Source organism: Podarcis filfolensis (genome assembly GCF_964270895.1).
Source record: "Podarcis filfolensis genome assembly, chromosome: 8".
Classification (NCBI taxonomy): Eukaryota; Metazoa; Chordata; class Lepidosauria; order Squamata; family Lacertidae; genus Podarcis; species Podarcis filfolensis.
In genome coordinates this window covers 56,874,972-56,892,625 of record NC_139611.1, presented here as the reverse complement: position 1 = coordinate 56,892,625, position 17,654 = coordinate 56,874,972, and the positions used below count along the sequence as shown (strand labels likewise).

The following is a 17,654-nucleotide window of genomic DNA, read 5'->3' as shown; positions in this document are numbered from 1 at the left end:
GGTGTAGCAATTAGTGTTGGGCTAAGACCTGGGGGACCAGGGTGCAAATCCTCACTTAGCCATGACATTGGGCCAGTCACTTATTTAGCCTAACCTACCTCACAGGGTTGTTGTGGGGATGAAATGGGGGAAGAGAACTGTATATGCCACCTTGTGCTCCTTGGAGGAAAGGTGAGATGTAAGTAAGTAAGTAAGTAAGTAAATAAATAAATAAAGAGTCAAACTCTGTACAAGGACTGAGTGTTCTCTCATTTGTAATTTAACCTTGGCTCAGCTGCTACTTTTCTCAGCCTGCAAATCCTTGTTAAAGAGGGATGATACGAGGATTTTCAATGTACAAAAAGCTGCTGGTTGGTCTGGTGAGAAACAGTTTGTAAAAGGAAAGTGGATCTTAAAAATTTGTAAACAATTTATTTGGAAAAAAGAGGCTAAAGAGGGTGAAGAGAGTATTAGTCCACAGAAAGCAAGACTCCTATTTGTTGCTAAGGTCAGTTGTATTCAAACTTATTCTTACAAAGAGACCTAATGCCCACTCTTCCCCTTTCTATAGAAAAGTTTGGTGAACTCTTGAACTCAGGAAGTGCAGCCAGGTAAGGCAACTAGAAAAATCAGGGAGGGTTGTCTACAGGTCACTTCTAATCTCAGTCCAGAAAAATGTGCTTCTTCATCAGAAGTACAAGCAATGTCAGGCTGAGTTTGGGGCACATGGCAAATCCAGGGCACTAGCCTGCTCATTTGTAGCTCTGCTTAAGGAACTCCTTCCTGCCCCTGTCTCGGCCACCAAAAGTGCGAACTCTGTGAATGAGCTGCAGCTGTTTCTCAATGGTGGTCGTGATGTCCATGTCGTCAGGGATGTGGACGTAGCGGACGTTCCTTCCCGTTACAAACAGATCATCCAGCCAGGTGGAATGGCCACACCGGTCAGTGAACGTCGCCTCGGCCAGGCGGATGTTCATGAAGGCGTCAACATTGGTGATGCGGCCCACAGCCATGCTCTCGTCCCGCAGCTCCACAGTGGTGACGTGTCCGTGGAGGCCCTGCAGCAGGATGACAAGGCTGTTCTCCGAGATGGTGCGCTCCTTCACGGAGTGGCTGATCTCCATGGCTTGGCACCACCTGATGGCGGGAACAGAAATAGGAGGAAGACGAGAGTTCAGTGAGTTAGCCCCATTAATCGCCTTCTCGTGCTATATAGAGAACGGGTCTGTGCTTGTTCTGTGCCAACCACGGAATTCAGCTCATGATTTTAAAATCACAGTTCTGGTTCGTTTTGCTTGGAGAGTACACAGGTGAAACCTCAAAACCCAAACTGAGGCTCTGCAGGATCTCTAAAGCCACCTAAGCAAGCTTCAGTACAGAACTCTGTGTGCTGGTTGGCCTCTCCTTAGCAGCCAGGCAGTAAGAATCAAAAGGGGCTGAGCCCGTGATCTATCATCTGCCCCAAAGAATCTGCACATGCCCAGAGGCCAACTGCTCAGCAACCAAACATTCTCACTTGGAAGGAGCAGCAGTAAAATAGTGAGAAAGCGGAATTTCTTCTCTTTCCCATAATGTATCTATGTATACTGTGTGTGCTTCAGTGTAAGTTGCTGCAAGACCTGTTTGGTGACAAGCAACTAGTAAGTTTAGTGCATAAATGAAAATAAATAAATGGCAGACCTGGTGCCAGGGCCACTGAGAGAGGAACACGGTTATACTGGGTCCAGACTCTTGAGCTTTCTTTCTGTGTGTTTTTTAAATTGAATTTAACACTTGTTGAAGGAAAGTGTGGAAGCAAAATTTGAAGCAATTGCTATTTGAAGCAATTGCTTTGTGATATGAGCCTATTCCTGCCTATCTGTTTTTAGCCAATGAGTACAGTCACAGCTGTGACCCATAAGTGCTGTGGGCAAATACATACACAGAGAAGAACCCTCAAACTTGGAAGCCTTTAAGAAAAAGGATTGGGCAAATCCACAGAGAAGGCTGTTGATGCTTCTTAGCCATGATGGAGGCCAGGCTCTGCCTCCACAGCCTGAGGCAGAAGTGTTTCTTAACGCCAGCTGCTGGAAACAGCAGGAGGGTGTGTGTGCTGCTATTGCCCTCCGGTCCTGCTCTGGGGTTTTCCCATTGGGGGTATCTGTTTGGCCACTGTGAGATGAGGACACTGGGCTAGATTGGCCCCGTGTCTCAATCTAGCTGCAGCCGGGCTGTTCTGATGTTCTTCTGTAAAACAACTTCCAAGTGGCCCAAAGAGTCCCTCTCACCAAGGAGGTGGCCTTCTAGTGGGGAAGAGGGCCCGATCCACTCATGGGGCCTGCTGGGCCGCAGGAAATCATGTGGGCGCAGAAAGCAAGCAGGCAGACAGGCAGGAGAAGCAGACCCAGGGGCTCATGAGAGGGGTTCCCAGCATGAGCTGCCCTGGCATGGGTGTAGCCAAGGGGGGCAGGTAGGGGCAGCTGCCCCTTCAATAAAAATAAATAAAAATACATGGAGGGGGCAGAACCTCTGTTAGCTAACAAATGGCCATGCCCCCTAGGCCTGCTCCTGGCTGCCTAACTCTCGCTCTGTCTCGCTCTCCGGCCTTCCGCTCCGCGAGCAAAGCCAGGAAAGGGGAAAGGGCAGCTCGTGGCGGCTCCTGATCCGAATCGGGTCCCGTGCAGAGGAGGCGCGCACAGCGGAGACTCCGCTCGCCTACCTGTCTTGGATCTCCCGCCTCCTCGCCCAGCGCAAAAGCAGAAGCACGCGTGCGCAATCGACAGGCGGCTTAATCAAAGAGACTTCGCTCCTCATTCGCCGGTTCTAAGCCCAACTGGAAGAAAGTGGAGCAGCCCCATTGGCCATAATGGAAGAAAAGGCGGGGCTCGAGGTGGGGGAGGAGAAAGCTGGCTTGTGATTGCTCCGTTGCTTCCGCCCGTAGCTGGTGCGCTCGGAGATTCGCTTTCCGCCCTGAAAGTGACGGGAAGAAGCCACCTAAAAGCTGGAAAGGTTGTAGTTTCGGCGGTGTCGATGGGCTCCTTTGCTCCAGCTCAAAGCCGCCTTAACTCTCAACTAAGCATGCTCAGAATTGCCGGTATCCGGGTGTGATTTTACGAATCACAGTAACATTAGGCTGCAATCCAGTATTTTGGAGCAACCCTTGTTGAGCAGGGTAATGCTTCCTGCCCGGTAAACATGGATAAGATTTATTTAACTACACACGACGAGCTGTGTGTTAAGCTGCATTTTTCAAATATAAAATGTTTTAAATAAACACATATAGTTTTTATACACTATTCTTTAATGGTGGTAATGGATTTATAATTAGCTTATAATGAAAGTAGAACTATCTTCTCTAATAAGCAGCTTTTGTTCTGTGCAAATAGGCTAGATCTAGTTCACTAGAAGCTGCTTAGTCATGCTGGCCACATGACCCGGAAGCTGTCTGCGGACAAACGCCGGCTCCCTTGGCCTTTAGAGCAAGATGACTGGACCTAACGGTCAGAGGTAACTTTACCTTAGTTAGAATCTATTTGGGAGTCCTATGTAAACTCACTTAATATGAATGCATCGGCTCCACAGAGACTCGGTCAACCATTCTACCAAACCTGCAGGCAGTTCCATCAGCCTGATGATGAACATCCTGGGTCAGGACGTCACCAGCACTCCATGCATTAGCACTGGTGATCACACGCTTGAGATGGTAGACTGTTTTGTCTATCCAAATTTCTCCATAACCAGCAGCCTCCATCAATGCTGAGCTGGACAAGCATACTGGCAATGCAGCTACGACAATGTGAGGCTAACATCCCATACCAAGATAAAGGTCTACAATACTTGTGTGTTGAGCACGCTGCTTATGGAAGTGAGTCACGGGCAACTTAGAATTGTCAGGAGCGACTCCTCAACACCTTACGTGTGTGCTGTGTCAGGAAGCTTTAGGGTATCATCAGGGATGTGCTCTATGGGAAAATGGCTTCAGGCACCAGGCCTGTTGGCCAACCAACTCTGTGTTACAAAAGATGTCTGCAAACGTGGCATGAAGGCTGGCAGCATTAACCCCACTGTGTGGGAATACCTTGCAGAACACTGGAGTGCCTGGAGAAAGACAGTCAGGTTGTGTATCCAAGGCAGTGACCAGAGGAGGAAAGACCACTGGGAAGAGTGTAGAGAGAAGAAACGCCATAGTGTATCTGCACCAGCACCACCAGATGCTTTCATCTGACCCAGCTGCAACAAAATGACTCTCTTGTATTAGTCTCAACAGCCTCGGCAGGTGCTGCAACCATCCAATAGATTAGCTTCACCCCCAAAGGGACACTCCTTCACTGTCTCCTGAGACAGATGGATGCCAACAACAATACTTAAACCATGCTGTCCCACAATCAGAATTGTTAAGGTTTTTGCCAATAGGGCTGCTGGGCCTTTAACAGCTGCAAAAGCAGCAGAAATTCATCAGTGGGAGAGGCATCTAGGGCAGCCTTCACAAACCTGGTGCCCTTCAGATGCTGTTGGACTACAACTTCCACCAGCCCCAGTTGTAGTCTGGCAACACCTGGAGGGCACCAGGCTGATATAGGGAAATAAACAGTGGCAACTCTAGTAAGAGTGTTGTTTCTCTCCTCTGTCAATGTATGTCTATGGGGATTTTCAGAGCTTGCAATCCTCTGCACACTTACTGGGAGGAAACCCTACTGAACGGAGGGGGATTTGCTTATGAGTAAACTTCTGGACTTGGCATGTGAGGCGGTGGGTTATCACAGGACAGGTGGGGTGGAGAGAGCCTTAAAAGGTAAGTGATAAAAAAGGCAAAAGGACATCTTGTTTCTGGTCTTTATTGCTGCAACTAAAAAGACCTTGGTTGCAACACCATTAAAAACTTGGTCCCCATAAACAAAATGAAGGAACTGGTCTTTCTGCTCGTGTTATAACACACTCACAAACTTAACTAGTGATATAACACAGTTTGGACCTTTAATTAGGAAGCCTATAGAGGGAATCTGTGTATGCACACAGGACATAAATGCCCACTTTCTTTCCAGATGCTCCAGCTTCTAACTCTGGGAGGCACAATCTAGGTCCTTATTAGCACAGGGATGAAGCTGCTATTTGACCATGACCCCATTTCACCAAAGCCAGAGACAGAATTGGTCAAACACATCTAAGCAACATCCAGCCTTAGTGACCCAACAAAAATGGATGACCTTGGTAACTGCTCTGTTCTACAGGAGGCTGACAGCCAGGTGCTCTCCTCCTCAAGATGGGAGAGACTTGCATTCATGCTCAGCATCCAGCTCATCCATCATTGCCAGCAAGTCAGCACCCTTGCTGATCCTTTCCTTTGGTTCTTCTGCGACTTCGAACTCTCCCATGATGCGAGCCAGCTCCTCATTCCGTTGAGGGTCCTATTTAAAAGAGTCCAATTGGTTTTACTTATGGGAGAACATAAATCATAAATTTGACAATTCAATACTTTATTTTCAGTAACCAGCTTTAAAAAATCAATTTAACCTCAGTTGCCAGAAGCAACAAAACACCGTAGTTTTGATTTTAAGAGCATCAAAATGTTTCTCTCAAAATCAAAAGGAGCTTTGACTGCTGTGAAGGCAGCAAAAAGCATTCTTGGTTTTCAAACACCAAGTTCCAGGTACATAACACACACCTCATATGAAACTCACTACCACAAGATGTGGCACTAGCTACTGGTCAATTTGGCTTCAAGGGGACTAGACAGTTTTTATGATTATCAATAATAAATATTAAAAGCAAAAAGAAGGAAACTAGACAAATTCATCAAAAAGCGCAAGTTATCACTGACTCTATGGAACTTCTGTTTTCAAAGGCAGCACACCATCTAAGATGCAGGGAACAAATATCACTGGAGTGCTTTTGTTCTGCCAGGTTCTGACCAGACATTGTTCGAAACAGTATGCTAGGATAGAGAGGCTCATGTTCGGATTCAGCAAGGTTTTTCTCAATTATGTTCACAGAATGTGGTGGCTTCTCTCCCCCACACTCCCCATGTGTTATCTTCTTTTGATCTTTTATGCAGGCTGATCAGGCAGAAGAGAGATTCTGTTGTGCAGTCAAGAGTTCTGTGAAACTCAAATGCTTGCATGCCCAACTAAAATTACCCCTCCCCAAGTTCCTTACCTATTTTGTTATTTTCTGGAAGTAACATAGCAGTAAACATCAATTACACTTCACCAAATGCACATTCCTTTAGTTCGAAAACTATTCAGCTTACTCTCGAAATGAGAGGCTAGGGGGCAATGACTGCATACCTTGTCTGCTTGTATGTTGATAACTTGATACAATAATTCCTCTGGGTGGGTCAGTGCAGCATGTCTTGAGGAAAATAATAAAGAGCTGTCACAGAATTGTAGAGTTGGAAGGTGAGATGAGAGTCATCTAGTCCAACCCCCTGTGATGAAGGAATCTCAACTAAACCAGCCATGATTAAATGCTATTCATTTGCAGACAGAATGCTACAAATGCAATCTGTTTGGTAAGCTGTAATGCCTCTAGCAGCTTTTCACATATCTCACTTGTTTGAATTTTTAATGAATAGCAATTCCCTGACAATTGCTCCCCGTTGCTGCATCTGATGAGCCTTTTCTGCAATAATGGTACTAATTAAAGAAGGTTCTGCAGCAAGGGTTCCCAAAAGGAAGGGGGGGTGTCATGCAAGGGCTTCAGTACGTGCCTCTCACCCACGGATTGATTCAACTAGATGGCTGAACAGCCAGCTCTCACCCACACCACCAATAAAGCAAGTGAGACTAATCATACTCTTCCTCCTCATCTGTGGTGAAGAGATTCAGCCGGAAACCAGCCTCGTTGCCAAGGGGCTTCTTGATGTCCAGGCTTCCCATCAGTCTGGCCAAGAAGTTCAGCTCTTCTTTAGCGAGAGGGTTTGGAGCAGTATTCTCCTACATGGAACAAGGGTGGGTCTGTTACACGGAGAGGCAACCAATGGCAGTATTGGAAGAGCTTTGTTTACAAGGGTTGTGGCCTCCTAGCACTATAAAGGCTGCAACAAAGCGGTCTGCTGGGGCTCTGGCATCTTGGTTGAAAGCAGCTTTGCAACTGACATCTTTGAAATTGGGACATAAAAGAGCATACTGTATATGGTTGTAGCCAAGTATGTTCTGGCATGGAAATTAATGTGCCTGAGATAGGCATGATTGTTGATTTCAACGAGCCTTCTTTGAGTATGATTAGCATTGGATACAACTTATGCAAATATCATAAAATAACATCTAGACTAATCTATAAAGCCAGATCATTGCTCCAGAGGTTATTCAGTTATCTCCACAGAATTAATGGCAGCAACATGCAACTTACAGAATATGAATTACTGGGAGATATTTTGGTGTGAAATTCATAATTAAGTGGACATGTAAATCTCTCTCTCTCGCACTGGAGATCACTGGGACGAGATGTTTATGTGTGGCCTTGGCTCAAAGTACTCTCTGCCCCCAATAGTCTCTCAGCCCTCAAAGCTCTTAAGTAAACACCAACACTGGATTATAGAAGTTGCATTCAGCAACAGACACAACCTGATCAAAAGAAAAGACCAGAAAAAAAACAAACTCCAAGTTGAAAAGATATGATTAAGGATGCTCTGTCTGAGCAAAATGGTATCTAGAGAGAAGGACTGATTATATTACTAAAGGATACAGGATCCTAATCTGAAACAGAAAACATTTAGGTAGTAAAGTGGTTTTCTGCACAGCACTACTTTAGAGCAGCCCTCTCCAACATGGCATCCTCCAGATATTTTGGACTACAAATCTCACAACCCCTAATCACTGGCTGTTTGCAGCTGTTGGAAATTGTAATCCAAGAACATCTGGAGGCACCAAGTTGGGAAAGGTTGATTAGGAAGGTAGACTAAAGATACTGACCTTTACACGAGATGCCAAAGTTTTGGCTGCCCCCGACATGTCTGTCTCTACAGGCCGACTGATGCTGTATCTAGAGGCAATTGGTAAAGGCTTATAGCAGACACAAAGGAAAACTGCAGAGAGCCCCCAACTGAAATGTGGCTTTGCATTCCATGGCTTACATGTTTGTTCCCAATTTGATTACTCTGTCTCCATAGAGGTCAAATGAGCCTTCTCGATATGGAAGCTGGTAATTTCCACCACTGACGAACTCAGTCCTCTTAATTTCATCCCCTTTACTGTTGAAAAGTCTGAAAAATGCAATATTGACGCACTGTGGTGACTTCTAGTCCTTTTGTGAACAAGAATAACCCTCTATCTCACAGAACAGCTGGGAGAGTTAATAAAGGGGAATTTGCTGGCCTAAGGTAGTGCACATACACTCTTTCCTCTACCCCCAGCAGGTTTGTCTCAGTCAGATGACCCATGCAGCCTGGCACTAGGGATTCTCCTTAAGACTGGGATAGATGGTTAACTAGGTGCAGCTAATCTATCTAGTGGCTACATGGAAAAAGCAGGGTGCAAGGTAGAGAGGTCTAAGATTCACCTGATGAGCCCCGGAACCTCTGTTCCCCAAGGAACTGGACCAGAGGTTGGCAGTACAAAATGGCCATTTGAGTTCTGTACTTTATCTTTGAGGAGGATGGAAACCTGTGGAGGAAGCACAAAACTTTTGTTTGTAAAGTGGTCTTGCTTAGAAAGAATTTCTGCCCAACACCTCCTTATTCCTGTATCATATCATGCAACTTCACCCAGGGATCCTTGCTCTACTATCACAAGCTCCTGGACTGATGTGTAAAAATGAAAAAGCCACCCACCCTGATGTGTATGTCCTGGAAGAAGATGAGCAATGTCTGTCGGATGAGCTGAAGTTCGCCAGCAGAGAGAGAGCCGTATGTCTGCAGAAGAAAATCAGAATAAATCCTTGCTGCTGCTTGAGCATTATTCAAGTGTATGATTCACATGGATGTTTAAGTGCTTCATGCATCCTCATAACTGTGGGCAGAAGATTATTTCCATTTTGGTCACAGGCAACTGAGAAAGAGCAACTTTCCCTGAGGACACCCCAGTGGTTATGTAGTTGCTGCTGGGATTTTAAACCAGGTCTCCCAGATTCAAGTAAACTTAAATAGAAATCTAACCCCCAGTAAAACATGCTTGTTTTATGAAATCAAGAATCCATTTCAAAACCTTTGTTACTTTTTGAATGTTATTAATATCAGTACTGCAACACTGATATAACCCTAGTAACAAGACATGCTTGCATTGTATTTTACTCAGTTGTCTTATTTCTGCTTTTACTGGTGAAATCTCCAGACTTACAGTGAAGCAGCTTGAAGGGGGAGCACACTACACAGTAGAAAACCAATATGAGGGCATGCTCCAATATGTTTTGCCTTCGTATCATTTTCCCCCATAGTTGTACATACATTTGAATGGAATCTAAAAGGTATGGTGTGCTCTTACATCAATGAGTTTCCTAAAGGTTGCATCAACCTGGGCCAGAGTTTTGGGTGCTTCATAAATGAAATCTTTGATAGCATCCAGGTGGTTGAAAGTGATGAGTAAAATGTCTTTGGGCCGAGGGCAGAGCAGAACTTGGTACTTGAATGCCATGGTCATTAGATCGTAGAGCTACAAAGTAAGGAAACTGGAATTAGTTAAATCACAGAGCCCAGGCTGAGCCTTATTAGATATTAATCAGCTGTCTTCTTGTGCAGTTGGCTGGATTTTATTCTGTGAGCCACCCTAATAGGAGCCTGTGCTTGGTTAGACCTGTCTTGATCTTGCTATAGTTGTCCCTGCTGTTTCATCGCCTTCAGCTCCCTTGTCTACCTAAGCTGCCATTCTCTCCTGTTTCAGCTGTCACTTTCCTTTATCCCCCAATTTTTCCTGAATGTTAAGTGTGAGAATCCTAGTTCCATTTAATGACAGCACTTGTTGACAAAGAGTTACCTGAATTCCCCATAAGACATTGGGGGAAACAGAAAGGTTCATCCTCACCTTATCCATACTGGGTGCATTCAGTCTCATGATTGAGGCATGAACCAGACGCTCAAAAACTGTCCTCAGGGCCTTTCTTGAATAGAGCTCCTGCGGCTTAAACAGCTCGTCCATAAACTTTTTATTGAATATACCCCCTATGATGTCATTCATAACTGAAAAGACAAAAGATTCAAATGTATCACAAATGGATCGGCTTTGCTTTTGTTTCACAGGAAGAAAAAGACAGTTATAGCTGAGGAGGGACTTGCAAAGGCCACTCTCCAATTGAAACACACCATGCCCCACAAATGTCTTCTGTGCGAAGCTGTGATCCTCTCCAAATCCCCTTCAGTTCAAGGAAACTTGCACAGAAGCCATTCCCAGCCTTTGTTACCAGTGACTTCTCCAGTGCTGGTAGAGATACAGGATCTGGAAACGGTTTCTTTTCTTAGTAATAAGACACGGTTGCCCTCCTTGAAACTACTGTTTCCAAATTCAATAAATTCCAAGAGTAAAACAGCAGATTATGGTAATCTGAAACAATTCGTCTTCTTTTGCGTTTGCAAACTGCATCCATTCTTTTTCTTCTGCAAACATTTTATAGAGGCTCCCGAATCCATGGTAAGTAATTTGAGGTAGAAGAGAATCACAACACCCTGTCCCCCATTGTTTAATCATTTGCAGTTGGGCTGATAACCACAACCAAATACTGAGAAGTACATAAAATGATTGAAACAATATTCAGATGTAGTGGTCAGGGTTACTATTGCCAGAGGTACTACACCAGTAATATTCAAGCACTAGATGTTATTTCTTTTACATTCAATACCCAGTAGTGTGCAAGCAGAGTTGGCTACAAAGAATCTCTCATGTACCATAGTAGGTATCCCTACTGCTAAGAAAATATTTGGCCATGTAGATGAGCCAAATTTTGAACACTGGAGAGAATCACTGTAAAAACCAGTCTTAGAAATGACTGTGTACCTGTGTACAGAGAAAAGGTTAAAATATTTCATCAAAATGTCAAAATTCTCCATTTATCAACTCCAGATCTTAGGTGCCTGGGATCTTCCTAGTCAAGCTGAAATTAAATACAGTTTCCTGTATGGGTCCTAGCTGCTACAGAAACCATATTCATGTGGACACCAATAAAGTCTGAGTTTAAAAGGTTTCGATCCTGATCTGTTGCCTAGTACTGTCCCTTCCACACACACCCTGGTGGAAGTGGACAAAGGCAAACTCTTCTGGTTGCCTATGCCTTCACCGGAAGTTTTTAAACAGAGGTTGGATGGGCCATCTGCCAGGGACTTTTAGCAGTGATTCCTGCATTGCAGGGGGCTGGACTAAATGACCCTTGGGGTCCTTTCCAACTCTACGATTCTGAGATTCTATGCCCAGTCACAAAGTCTTTTCTAGCTCCCATTTTCATTCTCCATTGTGCTAAGTAACATCAGTTGTTCAATCTAGTATCCAGCAGGTGTTGCTAAGCACAGAGAGACTAGGATGGATAAGCAGAGCTTTTAGTGATGCAATTCTCTCTTGACCCGCTCCGATGCAATCCTTAACAAAGCTGTAGTAAACTCTCCCTCAGTGTATGCTTCTAAAGAGATTTGACAGAGTTCTGCTTCTGTGCTTCTCTGTCAGCCCCAGCCAGGAAAATTCTCTAGTAGTTTGGAATTGGACAGAAACATGATCACACCAAATAGTGACCTCTGACATTTTGCACTGTATTTGTGTAACTGAATGAGATAGTACATTGCATCACTGTCCCAAAATATAAATCACTAGAGGTGGTAGAAGATTAGGATGCTTACCAGCCAGTTTTCCTCTCAACCCTCAGGGTGGCTAGGGTGTTTAGTGCCAGCTGAGTGACTAAAGTTTGGGTTGGTAAATGAAAGTGGAGAAATCCTGCATTGTTCTATGATCCACACCAGAATCCTGTGGTGGAATTGCTTTTTTTCTTTTCTTTTTCACTCCTAAACAGTTTTGTTTATTAAGCCACCACCAATTAAGACTACCTAGTACAGTCGCTATACACAGCATTTAGGATAGCCATTAGCCATAGGTGGTTAACAATTCCTCCATACCAAATCCACTGGTCTGGCCTCCTGTGACACACAGGCAAATGCAGGTGGGCTAAAATTCAGCCACTAAACAGCATTTTAAAAAACCACGGACTCCCTCGTTCCCTCATTTACCTACAGACTGCTATGCATCAGAGCAACAGAAACAGAGATCTTGTAGCATTTGGGGATTATGTTTGGTTACACAGTATACTTGGGGGGGGGGGGAACATACCTGGTTGTTTCTTCAGCTCAACCCACTCCAGGTATTAAGCATGATGCAGAACAGCATGATGCAATCTAAAGATATGCAATAATGCCATACTAAAGCAGCAGTAATTTTTGGGATTTAATGAGGAAAGTTGTGTATTAAAAGACATAGTTCAAGGCAGAGAACTGGTGACTAATTCTGCAGTACAGCAGGAAGAGAGTAAGAACCACGGGATACACTCTGCCTGCATACTGCTCATAGTACGCTTGTACAGCTGCTCCTTTGCCAACAGAGATGTTGAGCTACTACCTAAGATGAATTTTCCAATAAGTTTTTATCCAAGGCACTAGTGAATTGTTTTTATGTTTCAGGATCATTCCTGCCTGTTTTTAAAATGCAGAAAGCCCTAGTCAAGCATTCACTTGTTCGTCAATTACACCTGCTACTGAAGTGTTGAAGCAGCTGGGAACACTATGCAGCTCTGTGTATGTACAACATGCCACTAAAAATGCTGTCAGTCAAAATTTTAGTCATTAATCAGTCAAGTTTTTACAGGAGTTCACCATCATTAGAGGTTCCGCATAGAGGTTTCATTTACAATCGGTATATAAATTTTGTTAGAGAAATAAAATAAAACCACTGCAATCAACACACAGAAGGCCTGTAGGCAGTTCATAGGTTTTAAAAGCACATCCTAATACATATGTGCCCTTTGACAGTCTACTGCATTTATGGTTTGTTCTTGGTTCCTGTTCAGCTATAGCAAAATCTTTCAACTCTGTATGTTGCCTGTTAGACAGAAGGCAGTTGAGGGTTGTGGCTGTTGATGGGTTTAAAAAAAAACTCGGTCAATTGACTAATCTAATATTGCCAAATAATGGTCAAGTATTTTCAAAGCAAGAAGACAGTTATCAACCGATTTGAGACTCATACTAATTACAACAAAATTGGAAAACTTTTACTTTAAAAAGGGGAATGAATGATTTATCTTTAATACGTATTTATTTTGGCTTCTTCTCCAGAAACTGAGGGCAGTCCGCCCATCCCTCAGTGTGTTCTCACAACAGACCTGCGTGTGAATTAACCACAATCACCTAATGACTTTCTTGGCTGAGTGAGGATCTGAATCTGTGTCTTCCTAGTCCTAGTTTGACACTTTACTCATCAATGACTGCTTCTGCTTCTGTTTGCAACTGCCTGTTAAAGAAGGTAGCCTGTTTTGATGTGGAGTTTGTCACTAGCAAGCAACCCTCGTGCCTGCCCCTAACAAATGATAACCTAATCAAATATAAAAAAAATGACAAGTTGCCATATTCACAATGGTATTCTTGAAATATTTGATAATATGTGACCAGAGTCAAATAACAGGCAATCTATCTTGCAAGCAGAAGGTCCCAGGTTCAATCCCCCATCTCCATGTAGGGCTAGGAGAGACTCCTGCCTGAAATTCTGGAGAGCTGCTGCCAGTCAGTGAGGACAATACTGAGCTAGATGAACCAATAGTCTGACTCCGTAATAAGGCAGCTTCCCAGGTTCCTAACAGTTGCCTAGCATGCCAACACTACTATAAGTTACTTAAACTAAAGTCATAAGAATTGACCAACGTGGGTTCAATGAATTTCTTCCAGGATTTGCTATAAATGTGGTACATAATGTTGTCAGTCACCCGAGCTCCAGAAATATAATACTGCTGGTCTGAAGGGATCTTCCAATAGCATGCCAGAAGATACTGTGTATGCATAGTTTGGAATCTCAGTGAGAGAAAAAAAACTCTTTGTGCAGGGGGCTAAAAATGTTACAGTACCTCGTCTCCTGTCCACATCAGTCCATTCATCTACACGAAGCATAAAACAGAAAAAATGACGGGTCAAGTACTAAGAACAACAAACTGACAAGCAGGATGAAAGAGGGGAAATAAGTAAAAAAGAATCCAACAGTATTTAGTACCCTGCTGCATTAGAGCTGCAAAGCAAAGGAGAGCTTTCAACTAATATTTTAAAGTGGCAAAAAAAAAAAAGCCATAATGTGTGGAGGGTAGGGGTGATATACAGGCATTATAAAAATGGACCTATGACACTTCTGTAATCTCACTCCACACATTGTGGGGGAAAGAGGCTTATTTTCCCAGCATAAAATCTGGTGAAAAGGCAAAGTATTGCAACAGCTGCACAGCCTTGATGTGGAGCATTCACTTCAAACGAATGAGATACAACAGAATTAATTGCACTAACTGCTCAAAATGACTGTGCTGACTGCCGAGGATTGTCAGATCCACATAGATGAGTTACTGTGCTAGAGCAACTCCAATACTTCTGAGCAAATGTAATCTGTACAAAGCCATTGTCCCATACTTAAGTCTGCAGGGTAGAAAAAATATGATACATGCATGCTGGATCACCAAGAACGTAACAAGATTTGTTTTCCACCTTTCCTCTTGAGTTCAGCCACTTGTCCAGTAAGCTGTATGACGAATTGAACTCATGCTATTTACCAGCCCAAGATTTAAACACATGCATATCAGTAGCTTGGAATTTTAAGCATTTCTGCAGTAGAATTAGTATACTATAGGATGTGATGCTGGTGCCTAGAGAATGGAAATCTTTTTCTAGTTCTGTTCACCTGCATCTGAATGTCAACCATGACTTAAATTATTATTTTTTCTTTTACATTTCCTTTCAATGGTCTGTTTCTAGTACAGCATGCCCTCAACTTATATGAGGGTTATGTTCCAGGGATCACACCTAAAGTCAAAATCAATGTGTGTAACCCCCCGCCCAAGTGTGTAAAGCTGAATGTGCATAAGTTAAATTTGTGTAAGTTGCGGGTACCTTGTACATCAGGAGCAACATTCACCTTTCAATGCTAGCCCTATATGCTCATGCCCAAGAAGCAGCAAAGCTATTCTTCAAGTATCTAGGAAGCAGATCAGACAAACCTTCCCCCCAACCTTGAAATGGCGGGGGGATTGTCCATAAAATATGCTGTTCTTCCAAAATGCTCTGAGGGACTCCAATGTGTAGCATGACTGCAGCTCCAAGTGGGAGGGAAGGGTCTCGACATGTTCACTAATGGGTAGTGGCATACTATGGCAAAGGAAATTGTGGAATCCTGCATAGGACTTATTTCTAGAGAATTCCATTAGAATGCTAAACATTTCCAGCATTCAGCATTCCACCATGTGGAAATATTCTCCCCTCTCAATGTTCCCAAGTACTACTAATGTGGCAATGTCTTCAGAAATGTTGATCCTAACAAGGTTACCAGTCACTTTAAGACATAGAACTTAAAACTGTCTGCACAAGTTGTCATTCAGATATGGTGGCAGAACTTTATAAAGGCTGTTTCACATTCAACATCATTTTATTATTGTACAAAGTTGCCTGGTCAGAATATTGTAAGTCACCCAGGAGGTTGTAATCTGTGACAGGGGGGAAGTACATTCCTCTGAAAAGCTGCTCTAGGTAGCACACCTTGGCTGGCCAGAAAATTTACTTGCAACTAAAGGTATGTAAAGGTAAAGATAAAGGGACCCCTGACCGTTAGGTCCAGTCGTGGACAACTGGGGTTGTGACGCTCATCTCACTTTATTGGCCGAAGGGAGCCAGCGTACAGCTTTTGGGTCATGTGGCCAGCATGACTAAGCTGCTTCTGGCAAACCAGAGCAGCGCACGGAAACACCGTTTACCTTCCTGCCGGAGCAGTACCTATTTATCTACTTGCACTTTGATATGCTTTCGAACTGCTAGGTGGGCAGGAGCTGGGACTGAGCAATGGGAGCTCACCCCGTGGCGGGGATTCGAACCGCTGACCTTCTGATCGGCAAGCCCTAGGCTCTGTGGTTTAGACCACAACGCCACCTGCGTTGAAAGCATGTAAGAGCCATCAAATAAATGATTTTGAAATGATGTTCAAAATTAAAGCTACAAGGAATTTGTCTGATATGGGGATTCAAGAGAGTGTGGTATTAACAGTTGCCAGGCTCTGGAAATTGAGAAAGTTAGTTTGTGCAAGGAAGCAATTTCTTGAATGGCTCATGGATTGTGTAGAGAATGATCTCTAGTTACAGAGCCCCCACACCCATACTTTGGGTTTTTTTTTAAGGTAAGACCTTCTCCCAGCTCTTGGAACAAGACTGGAGAGATGTTTTATACAGTGAACAGGAAAGAAGGGACTCCCTACACACTCACAATAAAAGCTTGGCTTTGCACTGGGAGATGGTTGGAGAACAGCCACCTTTCAACTCCCTCTGACTCATGGCTGGAGAACCTGTGGCCCTCCAGATGTTGCAGGACTACAACTCCCATCATCCCAGACCAATGGGCATGTTGGCGGGAGCTAATGGGGATTGCAGTCTGACAACAAGTGGAGGGCCACCCCTGCTCTAACCACACATGATCAGGTGACTTGATTTGCCTACCTCAACAGGTATTCGGAAATGTACATCCCTCCTCGAGAGGTCTGGAGGGTGGCAACACGAAAACTGTCCCTTTCTGCAGTGGTTCCCTGCCTGTGGAATGCTCTCCCCAGGGAAGTGCACATGGCGCCTTCATTATACACCTTTAGGCGCCAGGCAAAAACGCTCCTTTTTAAACAGGCCTTTGGTTGATCTGATTTGACATCCTTTGCCCTTTTAAAATGTGGCACTTTTTTGGGGGGGGGTTGTTTTTATTTTGATTATATATATTGTGGTTTTTATGTTGCTCTTTTGTGTGAACCGCCATGAGACCGGGTATAGAGTGGTATATAAATTCAATTAATAATAATAATGATAATGATAATAAAGACCCAAGACGTAAGTGGGCGAGATACTATGTCACACTAAGGTGTGCAGAGCCTTCCCTAATTTGGTGCCCTCCAGATGTTTGGGGCTACAACTCTCATTGGGCCCAGCACCATTCGGTCGTAAGTCCAAAACATCTGGACGAGACGCATGTTCGGAATGGCAGCAGATGCGCGTTGCCAAAAAATGGTCCTCACAGCTTCGGGCAGGGTGTCTTTCACCCTCGTCGTGGCACTCGCCCCTCCCAACCCGAATAGTCGTTATGAGGAACTCAATCACACCAGCCCCCTCCCCCACCCCGTTAAATGACACCCCCGCCCCGCGTTGTAGCCGGAGAGGAAAGGGGTGTGTGGGGGTGAGAGAGAGCGCGCGCGGTATAGGCGGGGCCCCTCCAGACCTTGGCGCGCCTTGTCTCCCGGGATGCTTTGCGCGCGCAGCCGCTGGTCCACGATGTAGAGCATCTCCCCGCCCAGGTTGAGGACGAGCAACGGCAGCGTCCTCAGCGACATGGCCGCGGGACCCGCACTCGGCCGGGCTTCCGTCCAGGAGACAAGCTGCGGCTGAGACTCTGATTGCGGCGGCGGCTGCTACCACGGCAGCGGCCCCGTTGCCTGGACAACGCCACCGCCAATCGGAAGGCTGCTTGCTGGCAGGTCTCGTCTCCTTTGGAAGGCGGATCTTAGGTCTCCGCCCACAACTTCCCTAGA

General features: G+C 44.6%; 2 protein-coding genes and 2 long non-coding RNA genes across 5 annotated transcripts in view; 2 read left to right on the top strand and 2 right to left on the bottom strand.

The window, feature by feature from the left end:
- Positions 1-17,654, top strand: part of LOC310767883 — a 936,392-nt gene that overhangs the window by 563,323 nt on the left and 355,415 nt on the right. The gene's annotated exons all lie outside the window — the stretch shown is intronic.
- Positions 392-2,759, bottom strand: LSM10 (LSM10, U7 small nuclear RNA associated). Its single transcript, XM_083625398.1, has 2 exons — positions 2,678-2,759; positions 392-1,116 (listed from the first exon to the last, which is right to left on the bottom strand). Exon 2 carries the CDS (start codon positions 1,101-1,103, stop codon positions 732-734), a length of 372 nt encoding a protein of 123 aa, XP_083481524.1. The 5' UTR covers positions 1,104-1,116; positions 2,678-2,759; the 3' UTR covers positions 392-731.
- Positions 2,833-13,480, top strand: LOC310767874. Its single transcript, XR_014551076.1, has 3 exons — positions 2,833-3,147; positions 3,573-3,823; positions 13,190-13,480. It is a non-coding gene; the product is annotated as an uncharacterized lncRNA (long non-coding RNA).
- OSCP1 (organic solute carrier partner 1) lies at positions 4,778-17,583 on the bottom strand. 2 transcript variants are annotated; one of them, XM_083625308.1, is made up of 11 exons: positions 17,345-17,574; positions 13,972-14,001; positions 9,912-10,066; positions 9,375-9,542; positions 8,726-8,806; positions 8,455-8,558; positions 8,030-8,158; positions 7,869-7,938; positions 6,751-6,890; positions 6,243-6,306; positions 4,778-5,363 (listed from the first exon to the last, which is right to left on the bottom strand). In XM_083625308.1, the coding sequence occupies exons 1-11, from the start codon at positions 17,454-17,456 to the stop codon at positions 5,214-5,216; spliced, it is 1,203 nt and encodes a 400-aa protein (XP_083481434.1). In that variant the 5' UTR covers positions 17,457-17,574; the 3' UTR covers positions 4,778-5,213. The 2 variants fall into 2 exon arrangements, with proteins under 2 accessions (XP_083481434.1, XP_083481435.1); XM_083625309.1 differs by lacking the exon at positions 13,972-14,001 and having other exon boundaries at positions 17,345-17,583.

What these genes read in the sequence shown, in the direction of transcription:
- LSM10 (XM_083625398.1), bottom strand. Translation starts at nt 1,103, where the DNA reads ATGGAGATCAGCCACTCCGTGAAGGAGCGCACCATCTCGGAGAACAGC.
- OSCP1 (XM_083625308.1), bottom strand. Translation starts at nt 17,456, where the DNA reads ATGTCGCTGAGGACGCTGCCGTTGCTCGTCCTCAACCTGGGCGGGGAG. An exon ending in GGGAGACAAGGCGCGCCAAG is followed by an intron (nt 14,002 to 17,344) that starts GTCTGGAGGGGC and finishes TGCTTCGTGTAG; the next exon opens with ATGAATGGACTGATGTGGAC. An exon ending in ATGCACCCAGTATGGATAAG is followed by an intron (nt 9,543 to 9,911) that starts GTGAGGATGAAC and finishes CTTACTTTGTAG; the next exon opens with CTCTACGATCTAATGACCAT.